The following is a 19,986-nucleotide window of genomic DNA, read 5'->3' as shown; positions in this document are numbered from 1 at the left end:
CATTTCAGATGAAGCTGTATATATCCATTTTTCATGATGAAAGAAGCGCTTTCAATAATTTTCATTTCTTTACTTCTTTGCCATAGTTTAACATAGCAAGGTAAGGACCAAAAATGGATGTGTGTCCAGGTAAGTAAAGTCCATTTAAATATAAACAGCATACTCAAAAGTCAGATTTGTCCTTCTACGTGGAATGATTACATGTAGTGTTAGTATAACTATTCTGTAAGCAGTGATACTTGGCTGTAACCAAATGAGATAAAGATGGGAAACTTTATACAATTCAAATGAAATAACTTGTGCTTCCTCACAGAAATGCATTCATTTGAATTGTCAAAACATATTCCAACCAGGCAGGTCACTGTAACGGAAGATACAGTTTGATCAGGTTCTCTACCTACACAGTAGATTAATTTTTAAGCTTTACCTGACTTTCACCCATCTATATGAACTTTTTGTCAAACAGGCAAGGAAGGAGAGGTCTGATATGGGGCAAATACTAAAGATCAGAGCACTTATTAAATCAGTGTGTCTCATTGTAGTATATAAAAGTAACATCTGATCTGTGTGGGTTTGGCAAAAACTAGTAATGATCAAGAAAAGTTCTTTCCTGATAATTAGATGGTATCTCTCCCCTGATGATCTCCCAAGCAGAATGACTTCTACAGTGTTTAAAGTAAATCAAAAAAAGACTGAACTGTTCTGGAGGAAACAGGATAACTTATGTTAAGCAGAAGAAATACCATGAGAAGAGATTCTTATTTTCCAGTCTCGGCATTCTGGAGTGCACAGAGCTGAGTAAACCTACAACACCAGTTTAAAGGAATGTGCATATATTTCAGTTTGATTTACTAATACACGCATATGTGCATATGGGAACATGCACTATGATAGTCTTGTAATATAAGTTTTAACACCACCTGAAATCTTGGCTCCACAGAACTTCAAGGGAACTTTGTCACTGATATCATTAGAGACAGACATTCTCTGATGTCTAAAAGCCCTGAAAAAATGCACTTGCACGCAGCTCTGTGTCTATGCCAGATTCTTTGTGTAACAACACATCCCATCTTTCATTAGGATGCAGTTTAGATAAAAGTAACTCACTTCACCAACCAAAGACTACCATTTAAAAAGCCTTTCACAGCTTCAGCAGTCTAGTTCAAACATTTGAGGGTGTTAGTGTGTTTGTACTTTTCATTAGAAATCCTACAACATAACAAAATTAATATTTGAACTAGAAAGTTTATATTACCTTTCTGTGAATGCTGTAAATTCTGAACACTTGTCTAATAAAAGTTTTTCAAACTGCAGAGAGAGAAAGACAAAGTGGTTTTGAAGCAATATCCATACACACAATTGCTTTCTAAATAAATAATGCTTGTTTATGATAGTTAGATGAAAACCCTCCAGAAACATATTTCATATATAGACATCCTTTTTCTACTTTTCTGAATAAAACAAATAGAGATAAAAATGAAATTAACAAAAAAAAAAAAAAAAATTCTACTTCTAAGTAAATGCAAAGAAACTCACAGATGGGGGCTCTAATTACTTTAGTCCAGTAGTCCTCAAAACCAAAATTTTTTCAACATTATTAACATTCAGAATCAGGCCTATAGGATCCAAAATGAGTTAAGAGTGTTTCCATTCCTGAAAAGCATCAGAAAGTCTTAAACAAAGGACCAATATTGGTGTGTAAAGATTTCTTGCAGTTTTACTTATTGGAAATAAATAAATAAATAAATAAAATAATACACAGGACAAACATGACATCAAGTAAGGCATCCTACCTGGTGCATTTCTTCTGAAGAATTCCTGGTGAATGCATTGTATTCATTTATCATTGAACGCACATGGCAGTTGACTCTCACTGTCATGCTGTGGACTCTTTGCCATCTTTTTTTCTCCAGCTTTTGAGAAATCCTTGTCAGCTCTGTGCTTATGATCCAAGCTCTTTTTAATAGCAGCTGCAAGTTATCACATGTACTATATTGTGAGGAAAGCATAAGTTCATTTTGTTCATCCTTCTCAATGCTGATTGGCTTGGACTGGAGAATACACATGCATTCACAGTCTGTCATCAACTTCAAATCCTCCATCCATCTCTGAACAGAGTCCACCTGAATTAAGTGCATGCTAGAAGGCAGAGAAAGGGAAAGAAGAACAAGGTAAAACAAAATAACCTTCAAATAACTACCAGCAATACCATAAAGTTGCATCCTCCCAGGTTGCAATTCATTGACAAAAGACAGCTAATAGAGCAAACAATTTGCTTGTTGTAACACAGCAACACACTTAGTTTTCTATGCCAAACACAAGTTTTGATTTTCTAATCACCCTTACACCACATATTCTGCTATAAAATCACTTGTGAAAATCCATCGAGATTAGAGATAAGCAGAAGTTTAGACTACACTTCTAGGGGAAATGTTTCTTGTACGTTCAGAGTTTGATATGATGATGAGTGAGCAAACCTATAGGTGTGGTTGATAGTTATGTATGGGACTGTGTTGTCAGGGTTTTTTACACTTTGCCTATTATGCACAACAGAGAAATTTTTACCTTGCAGCATCTCTCCAGAGCCCTTCCACCCACACTGACACAGCCAAACCAAGACAGTGAAAGCTACGGTCAGCAACAATATCTGTTTCTGCCTTATCATAATCCTGTAAACCTCAGCTGCATTTTACTTTTCGACTTAGTCTTTTAGCTTCACACTTATTTTTCATTGCTCTCTGAACAATTTGCCCATCTGAATTCCAAAACATACATTTTGCTCTGCAGCAAATATGATGTGAACCAGTGAGGCTGAAAACCCCCTTAATGAGTATATTCTGACACAGGGGCAATGGGCTCGCATTTTGTACCCTCCAGGTAATAAAAAGTGGTACCCAAGAGCAGCTGTACTGAGCTGTTCTGAGCTCAGCTTTGTGAGGAATCCCAAGTTCTCCAGAGCCTTGAGGTAGAGTTCCCCAGATTTTTTTCTTATAGTGAGGTGTCCAGATCCTAATAAAAAAATCAACTGAATTCTCACCCCAACAATATACACATACAGAGCCAGGTTTTATTAAACATGACTAGTGTTATTAATGTTGTATCTAATGGTATATAAAGGTCAGGTATAGGATCCTAGGTCAGGCAGAGTTTACACAACTGCATTTATCCTTATATACCTTGTCTTTGCAGACAAACTATAGTTTCTACTTTAATTTAGCTCAGGGAGTTTCCTAGTGGCAGCACCCTGATCCCTTTGACTCTCTGGACATTTGCTCTCTCTAAGGCCTGCCTGGCCCATTTCTGCCTCCTGCAGTCTCTCAGACCATCTGCACGAAATGTAGGCTCCCCATCTCATACTTTGACCCTCTCCTACCACACCTACCAGTGGACCTCTGTTTCCCTTTGGAGAAGTGAGCTCCCCAAGGAAGGAGCGTCACCTCTGCCAAGGGATCCCATCTGACCCTTGCTTCCAAAACAACCACAGAACAGGCACTGTCTATTGTCTCCAGAAATCATCCATCCTTTTGTCTGGGGTTGTGTGGGTTTTTTTTTTTTCAGATTTAACAGCTCAGATATTTTCAGTTTACATTTCCACTCCCAAATCTTCTCAGGAGACCAGTTCCTATGGTAAATAAATGCATACAAAAAAACACTTTTAGCATCAACAGTAGACATAAGTATATATGTAAATACATGTATAAATCTAAGGGACATTTACATAGAGCTAAGGGGAAAAGACAAGTTATTGTTAAAAAGCCATCATATATATCCAAATTCTTTACATTTTCCTTCACTTAATGCAAAAGCTTAAAGTATTGTCAATTATTGTTGCTGAAATTAACCATGGTTGCAATGGTAATGACTGACTTTATCAATATCTGTGCCCCACTAGGCTCATTATATCCCCTCTCAATGCAACATCATTCATGGTAATAAAGCAAAGCGGGAGGCCAAGTGTTCAAAGTATCACTGCAAGTCTCCATGGCACAGTAGATGTTGATTTTTATAGGTCTAAAAAAGTTTCTGTGGAATTTATAAATGCAAGCATGACTAGCAAATGTAATATTTGCATACACACTTCCAAAAGGGGCACTTTACTCAGCAAGAATTTCAGATTTCTGATCTACAACTAATAAAATCTTTTTTTTCTGAGTTTTCACCAGCCGAAAACTGTCTTAATTTCTAGCAAGTTTCCTTAATATGACATGAAATACTGCAAAACCTTAGTATCTTTTTCTCTAGTGGAAGGTGGATTGATAATAAAAGGATTACAAATAATTAGAGTTGAAAGGCGAAGAAGAAATAAAATAAGTGAAAACAAGAGAAACTTGCCTTGTTTTCATCTGCTCCTCCTAATGGAAAGTACAACTGTAGAATTTAGGCTGTTCTGTCATTTAAACTTAGTATACTTTAATGCACAACAATAGCAAATATAACACAATTCACCTCTTTTCAGACAGAATAACCATAGGAAAAAGTCTCCCTACTCACTACATCAGATTTTCTGACACATTATTCTTTAAAATATACATATATCACGTGAAATACATAAATGATTCATTTTTATACACATCTCCTTGTGTTTAGATAAAATCTTCCTAAGCAGTCAACAGATGAGTTTGTAGATAATTTTTTTATAAATTAAGGAAAGCAAAAAGTGTGATCATTCCTAATTAGCTATTAAGAATCATATTTCAGACAGCATTTATGGAACTCCAAAAACAAGACGAAAATTTCCATTTTGTCTCCCATTACTGAAAAAGAAAAAAATCATCTATGCTTACAAAATAAAAACAGCTATAATGGGTCAGATTAAAAAAAAAGTATCTAGTCCATTATCCTGCTCCCAGTACGGCCATTAGGAGATGCATAAGGAAAGATTACAAGAGGCATGGCAAGAGCTGAGCAACTTCCCCTTCCCATCTTCTGGCAATTAGTGGTTTAGGAACTTCCTAAGCCAGCAGTTGTGTCTGAGCAGGATGTTTTTACAATCCATGAAACAAAAGTAGCCATTAAACCCTTTTAGAACTCAGTTAAACTTTCATCCCTTACATCTAGTTGCAGTGTCTCACATTATTTTTTTGTATGAAGAAGTGTTTCTTATTGTTTGTGTTAAACCTGCTGCCTGGAGATACTAACACAAGCCTTTTATTTCTTGTATGCTAAGAGATATCTAAGTGGTAGTTCCATATTCACCATCTGTGTAAATCATTTTATTTTTTGTGTTCTCTTGGTTATCTTGTTTCCAAGGTATAGAAACTCAGTCTATTTAATCTGTTGCCATACAGAAATAATTCTACTCTTCCAGTCATCCACTTACTTTCCCCACACGTTCAAAAAGTATTTTCCAGTCTTCCTATACCTTAAGATGTTGTCCTGGGTTCAGCAGTAGCAGTCATTTTTTCTCCTTCTTAGTAGCTGGTGCAGTGCTGGTTTTTTGACTTTTGGCCTGGGAACAGAGCTGATAACGCTGATGTTTTTAGTTACTGCTCAAACGTTTACTCTGACCAAGGACTTTCTGAGCCTCATGCTCTGCCAGAGAGGAGGGGAAGCCGGGAGGAAGCAGAGACAGGACACCTGACTCAAACTAGCCAAAGAGGTATTCCATACCACAGCACATCATGCCCAGGATGTAACTGAGAGTTACCCGGAAGGGCTAGTTCACTGCTCGGGCTGGGTATTGGCGCATGGTATTGTATTCTCTTCCCTTGTTATTTCCCTTATCATTATTATTATTGGTGGTAGCAGTAGTGATTTGTGTTATACCTTAGTTACTGGACTGTTCTTATCTCAACCCGTGGGAGTTACATTCTTTCGATTCTCCTCCCTGTCCCACCAGGAGTGGGGGTAGTGGGGAAGGAATGGAGGGAGTGAGAGAGTGATACTGCGTGGCTGACAGAGTTTAAAACACAACAGTTCTTTTGGCACCCAACGTGAGGCCCGAAGGGTTGAGATAACAACACATCTGACCAGAGTGTGTCTAATCGTATTGTGGGAAAGCACAGGAGATGGAAGGCAGCTATATGGAGTCCTTGACAACAAGTTGCAGAAACTGCTGAAGGAGAGGGTGAATCGAGTCAGTTTGCTGAGGTGAAAGCCATCCAGCTGGCCTTGGACATTGTTGAATGAGAAAAGTGGCCAGTACTTTTTATCTCTATACTGACTCATGGATGGTGGCAAATGCCCTGTGGGGGTGGTTGAAGCAATGGAAGCAGAGCAACTGGCAGTGCAGAGGTAAACCCATCTGGGCTGCTGCACTGTGGCAAGACATCACTGCCCATGTGCATAACCTGGTGGTGAAGGTACGCCATGTAGATGTTCATGTACTCAAGAGTCGGGCCACTGAGGAACACCAGAACAGCTATGTCCTGCTATGTAATACTTTTATAGCCCACCAACTAGATGTCTTCAGGTCACCAGCGACTGGCCCTGACTTCCCTCTGACCATCATCCCAACAAAGAATGAACTTTGATAGAACCAGATAAGTTCTGCAGTAAAGGAATGATCAGCATCAGCAGGCAATGATCCAACTGCATGGCTGACAGAGTTCAAACTATGACAGATGTGATGGCAAGAAATTCACACAATATCCAAAATTCAGGTAAATTACAGATTTCTACATTGGAATTACATTTTCTGCACAGTACCTGTTTTCCAGCAATTTCCCAAATTAATTTTGTTTTGCTTAAGTGTTATACACACAGCTTTCTTTTTTACCTTTCAAAAAATCTACTATTTTTATTTCAGAATCTCTCATCAGTGATAATACATAATTTAAATTTCACTATTCTATGTCAGATGAGAGAGATTTTTCTTCAGTTCCCTTCCCCTCCTCTTATGCAGTACTTTACATTCATTAACGTACAGTTTCTTCCAACATGATTTAGCATAAGGTGTCCCTGCCCATGGCAAGGGGGTTGGAACTAGATGATCTTAAGGTCCTTTCCAACCCTAATGATTCTATGATTCTATGACATTTTACATTTCAGTGTCTCAGTATTATGAGACTTTTTGTGTTTGTTCATTATTTTAAATTAACCTGACCAGTTTTGCATTAGCAGAAAGTGTTGTTGTCCTGCTATTACAACTATTTTTCAGATCATTAAATACATTAATCAAGATTGGATTAAGTGTAAGGGATATCACTGGTGTGATTTTTCCCAGTTCTGTTTAATTGAGCAACAGTAGCTGAGTAACTGGCAGATCCTGATGTATATAGCTGGTAACTCCCCACCAGTTAGAATTTCTGAATTTAGTACATCATCTTATACTGACAAAAAAGCAATTTATCTATACTGTACACTATAAAAGGAGCATTTCATGTAAAACAGTAATAAAAATAACTCAGTGCAAAATAAAAATTAAAAGAAAGTCTCCAGCATTTCTTCAAAGTCATCCTATGTTAATTGAGGTTGTAAAATATTTGATGAAGTTTTCAAGAGCACTCAACTGAATTTGCATAACTAGAAATTTGAATACTCTGGATTCCAGTGCACTTCCCAAAACACACATAGTCTTTTAAAAATTGTGTTTTGACAACATCATTTAGTGTCAGAGGCTCAGACCTATAGCACGTTAAAAGTATATTGCTTCAAAAGATGCTCATACTTTGTTTCCTTGGGCACCCATTTCTGCATACATCACACAGTGGGCAAATTTCATCCTGGAGACTTACCTCCCATTTTTTACAATAAGTAAAACTTACTTTAATCTGCAAGAAATCTTTACAGAGGCATATCGTATTCAGAGTTCATTACCAGTATTTCTCTTCATTTTTTGGTATTTTCTATCATCTCGTAAGCAGTCTAATGAATGACAAGATCTTTAGGATAGACAAGATGGACTGATATCTAGAGGATTGTGCTCTCTCATGCTGGTGTTACAGGAATACAAAAGTGAAGGATTAACAACTATATTATTTGTTTGACTTTCAGCCTGGAACTCCTTGCATTCACTTCTTTCTTTAAATTGCAAATGTTATAATGAAAAAGAGTTATGCCTCCATTTTAGCACTGAGTTTCACTAAGTGCAGAAGTTTCATCTTTTATAACATTGTGTTGAAGTCTGAGCTGATCAATTCATGTGAATAATTCCAGTGGTCATATTGATAAACTGTAAAGACTTCTGCTCAGTGAAGTTATGTCTTCAAGGTTTCTTAGCCTTTTTATCCATTTTCACCTATTTTGACAGATTTCTTGACAATAGCAATGGTAGTATTTAGTACAGCTTCCAGATAGGCCTACAGTGAAAGTCAGTGCCAAGTCTTACAACTGTGCTCAAATTCATTATTCTAATTACTAGTAGGTAATTAATTGGCAACAAACAACTTCTTGAATGGATTTAACCCTCTCCTTGAACATAAATCATCTCTAATTTTTTTCTGATTCATCTTTTGAAGATGGCACCCAATATACCCAGGGACAGTTCTACACCAATACAATGGACTGCAGAACTCAATTCTCTGTGGAAGGATTTAGTGAAGAACCATAGAGATGGCTCTTCACAGTATCACAGTATGCTAGAGATTGGAAGGGACCTCGAAAGATCATCTAGTCCAATCCCCCTGCCGGAGCAGGAACACCTAGATAATGTTACACAGGAATGTGTCCAGGCGGGTTTTGAATGTCTCCAGGGAAGGAGACTCCGCAACCTCCCTGGGCAGCCTGTTCCAGTGTTCCGTCACCCTCATTGAGAAGAAGTTTCTTCTCAAGTTTAAGTGGAACCTCTTGTGTTCCAGTTTGTACCCATTACCCCTTGTCCTATCATTGTTTGCCACTGAGTAGAGCCTGGCTCCATCCTCGTGACACTCCCCCTTTATATATTTATAGACACTAATAAGGTCCCCCCTCAGTCTCCTCTTCTCCAAACTATAGAGACCCAGCTCCCTCAGTCTTTCCTCATAAGGGAGATGTTCCACTCCCTTAATCATCTTCGTTGCCCTGCGCTGGACCGTCTCCAGCAGGTCCCTGTCCTTCTTGAACTGAGGGGCCCAGAACTGGACACAATATTCCAGATGCGGTCTCACCAGGGCAGAGTAGAGGGGAAGGAGGACCTCTCTCGACCTACTAACCACCCCCCTTCTAATACACCCCAGGATGCCATTGGCCTTCTTGGCCACAAGGGCACAGTGTTGGCTCATGGTCATCCTGTCGTCCACTAGGACCCCCAGTTCCCTCTCCCCTACACTGCTCTCTAATAGGTCGTTTCCCAACCTATATTGGAACCTGGGGTTGTTCCTGCCCAGATGCAGGACTCTACACTTTCCCTTGTTATATTTCATCAAGTTACTCCCTGCCCAGCTCTCCAGCCCGTCCAGGTCTCGCTGGATGGCAGCACAGCCTTCTGCCGTGTCGGCCACTCCTCCCAGCTTAGTGTCATCAGCAAACTTGCTGATAGTACACTCAATTCCCTCATCTAAATCATTGATGAATATATTAAATAATACCGGTCCCAGTACTGACCCTTGAGGCACTCCACTAGTCACAGGCCTCCAACTAGACTCAGCCCCATAGACTACAACTCTCTGGCTTCTCTCCTTCAGCCAGTTCGCAGTCTACCTCACTACCTGATCATCCAGTCCACACTTCCCCAATTTAGCTGTGAGGATGCTGTGGGAGGCTGTGTCAAATGCTTTGCTGAAGTCAAGGTAGACCATCTTATTTATCTTCAAGTTGCTTTACACAGTAATAATTGTGCAAGAACCTTGTAGCTCCATTATATTGTATTTGCACTGAGTTTAGCACAAATTTATAGAGTGAGCTAGAGTGCTAGCTTAGAAGATAAAGAATAGCTTTAAGATAATTGGAATCAGATTCATGATTTTTAAGCAAACACACTTGCTTTGTAGATAATTCCTAAGACAATAGACGTCTATGAATATCTGGTATTTGTAATTGATGCAGCAAGCAATGTGTTCTTTTTTTCTCCTTGGTTTTACGTTCTTTTCCAGTAGAACACCAGCACTCCAACTTCACTAGAACAGAATTTGGGTTTAGCATGGATTATTTAAACCTTTAGAAAACACTGATAAAAAGCAAATTAATTCCTAGTTTTTGAAAAAAAGTTAACAGGCTATATTAAAATGGTATTTTAATTTGCCTGACTTGAATGATTACTCGATCATTATACCTAAGTCTCCTGAAACATTTCTCAAAATAGCTTAAGGAGAGGTGAACTCTGTTCAGCTGGATATTCTGAAGCATATTGTGGAAGGCAGAACTCCTATTAGTCAGCATTGATCACCCTTCTATGCTTTAAAATTTCCATTTAATTTAGGAGTAGGTTTAAACCCCAAAGACATGCAGCAGAAGTAATAGAAGCATTACCACTATTTTCAGGAATCAAGCATGCCAATGGGCAGAATTAACTATTGCTAACAAAACCAGAACTATTCAAAGATGACAAGTAAAATATAAATGTATTACAATGGTGGTATTAACTTTTTTGCTGACTAGGGACATTTCAATATTGCTACTTTTCTAGTAACTGGTCTCTTCACCTGACCTGAAGCCAACAATGGCCTCTCCTTGCCACTTACTGAAACTTCAGCACCACCAGATTCAGTTTGGCATCTGCACTCTGGAATGATGGAGTTGCTCAAACCACCAGACACCTCAAAATCAGTGCTACTATAGATAACATGTTAAAACCACAAACGGCTTGTGCCTTGTTAAGCATCCACCCAGCTTCTGGAAGGAGATAAATGAAACCAGCCTACAAAACTTAGAACTAAACATTTGTGGTCAGGCTACAGCGTTTTGTGAAAACTTATGCATTTGCCAATTTAGAAACGTCTTTAAGGAAAGTAAAAATACCATAAACAGTTGTAATGTATAAGGTGTGATGTGTAAATTAACTAGAGCTTCATCACACCTATTTAAAAGTCCACATAAATCATTTAGTGCTAAGTGCTGCACCAATGTTCCCAGATCTTTGAGTTTTTATGAGAAATCCTCACTGTAATGTTGCCACTCTAAAAGTGTCTGGAAATATTTTACCATCACAGACTTACTGGCACACTACAGAACATAAAGAAGACACGATAAAAAAAAAAAAACAAACCAAAAAAAAAAACCCACCACATGAAAAGCAACCATCAGAGACCAGTTAAGCTTTCTGATTAGCTTATGTAGAATCTCAGATAATATATATTAATTTTATTTATATGGTTAGAGTGTAAGTAGAGCCAGGTGTTTTCCTCTGTTGACTAAAGGGAAGGTCAGAAGGTGAAATGACTAGTTCAAACCATTTTTATAGATTTTTAATTTGTGCCTGGTACATTACATTGCTAAAACAGTAGATATCTTAACATGCACATAAGCTATTGAGTTCACAGAAGGTAAAGAGAGAAGCAAAAGAACACCATTTCCTGACAGAAAGGCAGAAAATGCCAAATACACCCTGTTATCGCAAGTTAATGACAGTATAAGGCTGCTAATATGCCTGTTTACTGGCAAAGCTGAACAAACAGTATGTTAATGTCTATTATCAGCAACTAAAATATGTCTATTGAATTTATATTTGCATAGTACTATTAATTCCTACTTGCAACGAACACTACTGCATTAGTAGCATCATTTTAAACTAGTAAACGGACTAAAATAGCACCTCATAGCAGCCTTCCAGTATCTGAAGGGGGGCTATAGAGGTGCTGGGGATGGACTATTCATTAGGGACTGTAGTGATAGGACAAGGGGTAATGGGTTATAACCTAAACAGGGGAAGTTTAGTTTGGATATAAGGAAGAAATTCTTCACTGTTAGGGTGTGAGGCACTGGAATGGGTTGCCCAGGGAAGTTGTGAATGCTCCATCCCTGGCAGTGTTCAAGGCCAGGTTGGACAAAGCCTTGGGTGGCATGGTGTCCTCGGTTCAGCAGTAGCAGTCATTTTTCTCCTTCTTAGTAGCTGGTGCAGTGCTGTGTTTTTGACTTTTGGCCTGGGAACGGCGCTGATAACACTGATGTTTTTAGTTACTGCTCAAATGTTTACTCTGACCAAGGACTTTCTGAGCCTCATGCTCTGCCAGGGAGGAGGGAAAACTGGGAGGAAGCAGAGACAGGACACCTGGCCCAAACTAGCCAAAGAGGTATTCCATACCACAGCACGTCATGCCCAGGATGTAACTGAGAATTACCCGGAAGGGCTAGGGGTCTGCGGGGTTGGACGAGGTATCGGTTGGTACTCGGTTGGGTGGGGTGGGGTGAGTTATCTGTCAGCTCCTGCTGAGGAGGTATTCTCTTCCCTTGTTATTTCCCTTATCATTATTATTATTGGTGGTAGCAGTAGTGATTTGTGTTATACCTTAGTTACTGGACTGTTCTTATCTCAACCCGTGGGAGTTGCATTCTTTTTGATTCTCCTCCCTCTGGGAGTAGGGGGAGGGCAAGAAGGGGGGAAGTGAGTGAACGAGCTGCCTGACTGGTTTCAAACACATGGTTTAGTATGAGGTGTCCCTGCCCATGGCAAGGGGGGGGGGGGTGGAACTAGATGATCTTAAGGTCCTTTCCAGCCCTAACTGCTCTATGATTCTATAAATTTCCAAATCCAATTAGCTTGGTGAACCCTGTGATATTGGCATATTTAGACTTAGTAAACTGTTATGGACTGAGATCAGACTTGATGGAATTCATCCAATTTGATGAATCTACCAGACTTAGAAGCAGGCAATTTCAGCCACTCCGCTATTTGGACAATATTATTTAGGTGGGGAAAAAAACTGCTCCCCCATTGACCCTGCTGCTTGAGAGTCCATGTTGAAGTGCGGTGTGTGACTGCCAATATAAATCCACTGTTCCTAGATCCCTTCACCCAAATGTGTTGGTATGAGTTACTGACATGCTTATATTTTTTTTAACCTCCATTTGACCGCTGGTGAAACTAGAAATGAAGGTGAACATCAAATCTGACAAGTGGAACTCTGTGATGGAGCACTTTAAAAAAAAAGTATTGGCCTATTTCATTCTGTCTATGAGTAAGAGAGTCAGTTACTAACTGAAGGTCAGAGATAACACATTTACGGCAAGACACTGAGTATCACCTAAACTCTGTTTTTCTCTAAGTTCATTTCAGCAGTAGTATGCACTCATCAACTACACTGGCTTGGATGTTCTCTGGGCTGAGATTTTTCACCTAGCCAAATCTGTCAAACTACAGGGCATTTCTGTGTTCTGCACAAAGAAAAACAAACTTATACATTGACCTAAAAAATAATCTGCTGACCAAACTTTGTGAAGGATATTGGTTCTTTTGTTCAGCATGTTACTTGATCATTTGTTCTGCAGTGAGTAAGCAGATTCCCTTAGTTCCCCAAGCAAATTCTCTGATGAGAGAGATGAAATAGCTATTTCCTTCATCTGAGGTTAGGTCCTGAAAAAAGAAATTATTCTGCAGTTCAGTTCACAGACTAAAGCACTGCTGAAAAGGCAAGATCCCACCACTCCCATTCTCTTTGCAAATGACAGCCTGGGTCTTGCAAAACCATGAAAGTTTTGTTGTTTGGTTTTTTTTTTTTCCTGAAAATGAGGTAGCAGAGCTGGCAGGTTTTAGCTGTGGGCACAATGGCACAGTCCATGACTTCAACTCTATATAGTTCAATGCAAGCAGAACAGTATAGCCTGATGGAACATCACAAGGCAGATCTACTCAGAACACTTTTACTGCTTTCAAGCCCAACTTGCTAACTGCAGTATGTCAATGATCTTGAAGGGATGTTGCCGTCAACATAAATTTAAATTGCTAATTACTGAATACACACAAAGTTCTCACTCCCATAAATAGCCGGGTATGTTTCATGCATTGTGTGACAGAAAAGTCAACAAGGCCATCAGCAGGAGAGAATATGATCAAGATATTAATCCGAGTTCATCCCAGTTCATTGCTTCTTGATTCTCAAGCTACACTTGTAATTGCAGAGGACAATATTCCTCATAGCCTTATAAAAACAATATGCTGTAAGAGAGAAGTCCTTATACACGCTTAGGAGGGAGAAACAGAAATGAAAGAGAGGAGAAAAACAACACTGGAAATAATTTGGGCCACAGACCATGGCAATGCTTATTCACAATCACAAGCGAGGACTAATTTGGAGACTAACATGAGAGTCCATGAAAACAGTGCCAGTGCCTCACTGAACTTTTTTTTTTCTCTTCCTCTGAATCTGCTTTAATTTCTAGCTTAATAACAAACACTACAACTCTCTGCCATTTTCAAAGGAGTTATGACATGCATTATGAGCAGCACCATTAGCCTTTCACCCTTTACTATTTACTCATTTAAGGTCCTAACCCTACTGATTAAGTAAAGCCTGGATTGCCTAATGAGGGAAACAAGAACCATTTTACAGGGAGTTATGAGATCAGTACCACTTAGGAGACTACAGAAATCTGGGGACCCTCAGTCTCACCTATTGCATTGCAGTTCCAGCTAAAACTGTCTAAAAAGGGGTAAGAAAAGGTTAGCCTGATGTTGGCTTTTCTAAAATTCACGTTAGAACATTAATCTTTCAACAGAAAAGTTAAAAAGGTGAAAACTAGCAACTGTGTCACAATTACTAGAATGAGTTGGTAAAAATACCTAATAGGAGCATTCAAATAAGAAGGCTGTTTCTAATCAAACAAATTCAGTGTTTATGCACATGCTTATATACTTCAGAGGACTGAAAATCAAATCTTATATCATCAAATCCACTCTCTGATACCAGAAGCAGTCATATCAGATAATTAGTTCCTAAATGGCTTAAAAAAAGATAACTCTAAAACTAATTTATTGTGGGCTCAAAAGTGTTCTATTAAGTGGCTATTTCAGAATTGTACTGCTCCAATGGTTAAAAGTTTCTTATTTCTAATCTAAAGTTTTTAAAAGCTAGTTCATTACCATTTTGATTCATCTTTCCTTTAAAATAAGAATTAATCTTCCAATGCATTTCTAGAAAGCAAACACATCTCCTCAGCTTCTGTTCTGCAAGACCTAACAAGAAAAAATGTTTAGGTTCCTTTTATGAAACTACGCCTCTTTCCACTACCCCTGCCCTAAACAGCCTGATAGATCTGTAGCTGCTGAAAAATTAATTTTTTACTCAAAGACTTGGTATCATGCTTTAGAGTAAATGAAGTCTCACAGTAGCTTGAATAATGACATTAGTACACCCTATCTCTAAAAATATTTAACTTCATATAGTCTAGAAGGATCTTGATGACTTCATCATCACATCTTACTGGCAAAAGCAGTCACAGTCATCTCATTATCAACTAGTATACATAGGTCCTTCCCCTAATTTTGTTTTCCATTGAGTGAGCTACAGATTGTTGCAGACGTTCTTGTTCTCATCCCCTAAATGCATAACCTTGAGATTTCAATTACTCATCCCTTCAGTACTTGAAGTCTACTTCTAATACCCTGCTTTCAAAAATAACCTTTGCCATTACCCTTTCCCATTTTACCCTTTGCCTAATAGCTACTGTTTTCAGTATTTACTGGTAAATTACTACATCTATAATCTCCACTGAATTTTTTTATTAAAATGGAAAATAGGGGAAACAAAGTTATTATTCAATACAATGCGTCTTTGGCAGGTTCATGTTTTGTCATCCCTTTTCCTGCTTAATGCCAAATCTTTTGCAACTCTTTACTGAATTTCTTCCTTTTCTTTTTCAGCTCTGTCTTATTCACCTTCTCTCACTCCTTAGATATAAGCACTGTTTTGCTACTTTCCACTTGGAATTGCTATAAAAGTTTGATAGCAAGTTCAGCAACCTGAGTAATTTTCCTGCCTTTTGAAGACTGAGTTATGCTTTGCTTCTCCCTCAGATACATTTCTTTCTCTTTCCATGCACTTGACAGTCAAAATTAGATGTTTAATGTTCCTGTCTGTACTAGAAATTAAGTCTTTGTTCAGTCAGGGTATTATGACAGTGTTTAACGTCTACTCCTTACTAATTACATAAACATTTCTTCTTTTATTTTAATCGTCTCAGTTATTGAATTCAGAAGTATTCATATATATCAAATTGCTTTTCTGAATAGAAGTCTTATTGGAAAACGCATAACAGTATGCTAGACTAGAGTCCTAGATAGTCAAATCACCTCTTAAGAGGTTATTTAATAAACACAGACCTGCTATGTTAATCTGTCCACCTGACCCTTCCTTATACTCAAATTAGGGTACAACAACACACTTTGTGTGCATATGTATGTGTGCACATACACATATGACATTTCCTTCTCTACACACTGCATCCCTCCCAAAGAATGAAGAACGCCTGAGGTAGAACAGTCTCATTAAAATATAAAATCCAAAGCAATTGGATTCCAAAACCTGAAAAAGACAAGAGTTCAGGAAGGTTCTTCAAAATGATGAATGAGGCAAGGAAACAACCACAGCCTGGTTTCCTGGTGAAAGTAAAGATGAGAGGGTTAGGAATCCTGTAGATTGCTTGCTCCTTGGAAATAATTCATTAGCGAGGACTTTTCACCTTACTGCTATTCACAGCAACTCCGGCAATCCCAGATGTAAAAGAGGAGCAAGGGAGAGAGCAAATCTTGCTGCCAAGAGCCCTATTGCACAGGTGTCAATCTCATCTTCAGAAAAGAGCAGGTGAAAAGAAATACATACCATGGAGGATAGAATCAGGTGGCTTTTACAGGGACTGAGAAAATATTATAAGTAATGGTAAGAAGGGAAGACAGAATAAAAGATCTCTTCTTTTTCCACCTTCTTAGGGAGTAGAATGAAACAGCATATCTATTTATTCCTCTTCATTTAGCAAGAGCAGGGTTTGGGTCACTGTCAGTGAATCTGGAACAAATGAGTTATCCATGATTCATAAGGGGCTGCAGGCTCCATCTCCTGCAGTACATTAAAAACAGGACAATGATGTTTTCCAAACAAAAAAAAACAAACTTCATTCTAATATGATTGCACAAAAAATAAGTCAATATCCGTTCTTGATTATTTATTTACCATTAATAAAATCTTACTGGCTGTGAAAGTGACCTGGGAAACAGCTAATAGAAGGAAAAAAGTGTAGTGAACACCACTGTTTTTTGCAATAGTACATCCCAGGTTCACTGAATTAGCCTCTGGCACGAAACATAAATAAATGGGTATTTTATGTGAGTACAGCATTTTGCATTAAAAACAATTAAAGGATAAGTGGAACTAGGTTTTTGTCCTGCTGTAATGCTTTTTGATACCTCACAGTAGACCAAGCAAATTGGATGTGAAATCGTTTCATAAATGGAAGCAAGAAACTATTCCATAATATTAAGTCTATTATCACTACCAGCCTTAACTAATTTTTCTTCATACAAATTACTGTGGGACAACAGAACTTTACAAATGGAAATATGTGTCTGATAAACAAAAAAAAAAATAAGTGGCTTATTCATTGGATAAACTCTTTTCCTTTGTCAGACTATTATGAGAGTAAAGTGTTCAGAGGAAGGGAAAAAGCTCTTAAAGTGTCTGATTAACAATCCTTTCCTGGTGCCATCATATAATCAGAAAACAAAATAACTTCCTTCACTGTATAGAGAAGCAAACACAAGTAGATCCAGTTTTCTATGTGATTTCTACTGTTCTACTGTTCTACTGTTTTCCAGAGTTCACGAATAAATCAATTTAGCTTAAGGATTTTCATCACTTCATAAAATTTTCAAAGCACATGCTCAACAGTTTCTCAAGGTCTACCAGTTCTAGAGCAGAATGCATTTTCTGTAGCTGCAACTAATACAAAAATTCAGGCAGGAATCTCAGTGCTAACTTGGCAGACTGTCAGCAAGCAGAAGGCTGTACAATTCAGATTTCACCCTTCACCTGACACCTGTTTCTGGAAAGACTTAAACAGTACCTAAAAACCCAGATCCTAAATCTGAACATTTGAAACAGGATCAAAACTGTACATTTGGGGCCATCTCTAACATAAAGAGAAATGGAGTTTCTCTCTCCAGACCCCCCCTTGTGCAAAAGTTTCATTTAACTAAATTATTAGACTGGAGTTTATGCGTAAAAATCAAAGCAGCTGAATTTTCCTCCAGAATATTCCAGAAATTACTAATTTAAATAGATAAGCTCTTCAAAAGGCACTGACCAGTACCTCAATTCTCTGTTACCAATGAAACTGCTATAAATCACTACCACCACCCCTCCCAAACCAAAGAAAGTGCCCCTGCTTTTCTGCTTCTCACTACTGCTATGCACAAAAGGTGAAGACAACCCATTTCCAGGGGACAGCAGAAAAGAAACACCAATAAAGCTTGTCAAAGAAAGAGGCATTTGCAAGTGTGAAGAGGGCAATATTATAAACAATAATAGCTCACTAGAATTTCCCATTACATTCAATTACATTTGATTACATTCAGTTCTCTATGTAAAAGGAGGGGGATAATAATCAATGCTACATGCTGCAAACTTACTCTAGCTGAATCAGTGAAAACAACATTAAATATATTCTGTCTGTATTTTGCCAGATCTGTACTGACAACAGAAATTATATTCTTACTATATTCTTATATCTTTGCTTTTCTCTTCCCTTTCCACCTTTTACCTACTTCCAGACCTTCCAGACATCTGACATGAACTCAGAAGTTTTGAAGACTTGAGATCCTCAAGACTACTTGGGTTGCGGAGGGATGGCACTGAATCCTTTTCCTGTATTCAGGAAATACCACTTTGTCTTAGTGCACACTTCATCTATTAAGTATATGGCTGGATTTTCTATTGAACAAAGCCTTACTGGAACTAATCTTTCCTGTACTTCACAACTGCCTGGAAAGATGGCAAGTGATAACAGGAGTGAAACTATGACAGGGCAATATGCCAATTAAATCATTACCTCACTTGTGTCCATATTGTATGTATATGCTCACTTGCAGAAACACATAGTTTAAATCAAATCCCATGATATTTCAGACAAAAAAAAAAAAACAAACCAAAAAACAAACCACACTAGATCCAGGGGACTACAAACCAAATATCAAAATGCCGTAACACATCAGATCTAGCAGTTGCCAGACATTTTCTGAAGAGGTGTTGTGTTTTCTTTCTTTTGTTTCTCTCTTTCCCTAATCATCCCTTTCTTTTGCCAGAAAAGTTTTACATACCAGACTTAACTTGAAGTCAGTAAGGAGTACATATACGCAACCCATGCTAGTTAAAACCACAGCACCCGTGGGATGCTAACAGGACAAATATGACTCAGAACACAGAGCAATTCCTTTAACACATTTTAACTTCATATTCCATCTGCTAGCTCTTTGTTGTTCTAACATTAGTCTCATGCAATAGATTCTGCTGGAAACATTTGCCTAACAATATAGATTAAAAAAAAAATTAGAGCATTTATACTGAACTTTGGCTCACTTCAAGGGATATTTCTAGGCAATAGAAGCTACCTGAGAGATGTGAAGATCTCATTCTGCTGTTTTCAAATGCTTGATTGGAATAGAAAAGAAACATTATCTTTGCATAAATATTTTTGAAATCTGAAATATTCAAACAGAAAAAACTTTTCTCAGCCAACTGCAATCAGAATTCTGATCTGTTGCATGACTTCAGTTTTGAGAAAAACAAATGCAAAGATGTGATAAATGGTCCTACACCACCTATTTCCCTTCCATTTTATTCACAGACTTAAGCTGATGTGAAATAATCATCTTTTGCCTGCATATGGGATTCATTCAACTGTTTATCTTCATATTTCTTGAGAACACTGCAGAAGTGTTCATTTTGCTGCCTATTAGCAAAAGCTTCGACTATTTCTGGCATAAGAGAACGTAAAAATTCTAATGTCTTCTCTTATGTAACCATAGCAAATTATCTAATCTGTACCACATTTATCTGCTGAAAGTGCAAAAACTTGTCCTAATAAGATGCAGAGATGTATATAGACCTCTGATGATAATGGGCTGTTTTCACAGTTAAAGCTTTTTGAGATATAAAACATAACTAACCTCACTTCTAGTTATTAGTTTCTTCAGGATCTAATCTG

At 38.1% G+C, this 19,986-nt stretch overlaps 1 protein-coding gene across 1 annotated transcript in view; it reads right to left on the bottom strand.

Annotated features, from left to right (window-relative positions):
• INSC (INSC spindle orientation adaptor protein) overlaps positions 1 to 19,986 on the bottom strand; it is a 104,822-nt gene that overhangs the window by 64,156 nt on the left and 20,680 nt on the right. The window contains exons 3-4 of the mRNA XM_061464239.1: positions 1,794 to 2,139; positions 1,256 to 1,308 (exon numbers count right to left, since the gene is read on the bottom strand). Coding sequence (XP_061320223.1) covers positions 1,256 to 1,308; positions 1,794 to 2,139 — 399 coding nt within the window. The remainder of the gene's footprint in view (positions 1 to 1,255; positions 1,309 to 1,793; positions 2,140 to 19,986) is intronic.

This window comes from Pezoporus flaviventris, unplaced genomic scaffold, assembly GCF_033815535.1.
Source record: "Pezoporus flaviventris isolate CSIRO_AGI_PZ_B2104156 unplaced genomic scaffold, CSIRO_AGI_Pfla_v1 ptg000036l, whole genome shotgun sequence".
NCBI classification, from domain to species: Eukaryota; Metazoa; Chordata; class Aves; order Psittaciformes; family Psittacidae; genus Pezoporus; species Pezoporus flaviventris.
Note: the sequence above shows the minus strand (reverse complement) of the source record. Positions and strands in the feature narration are given on the sequence as shown.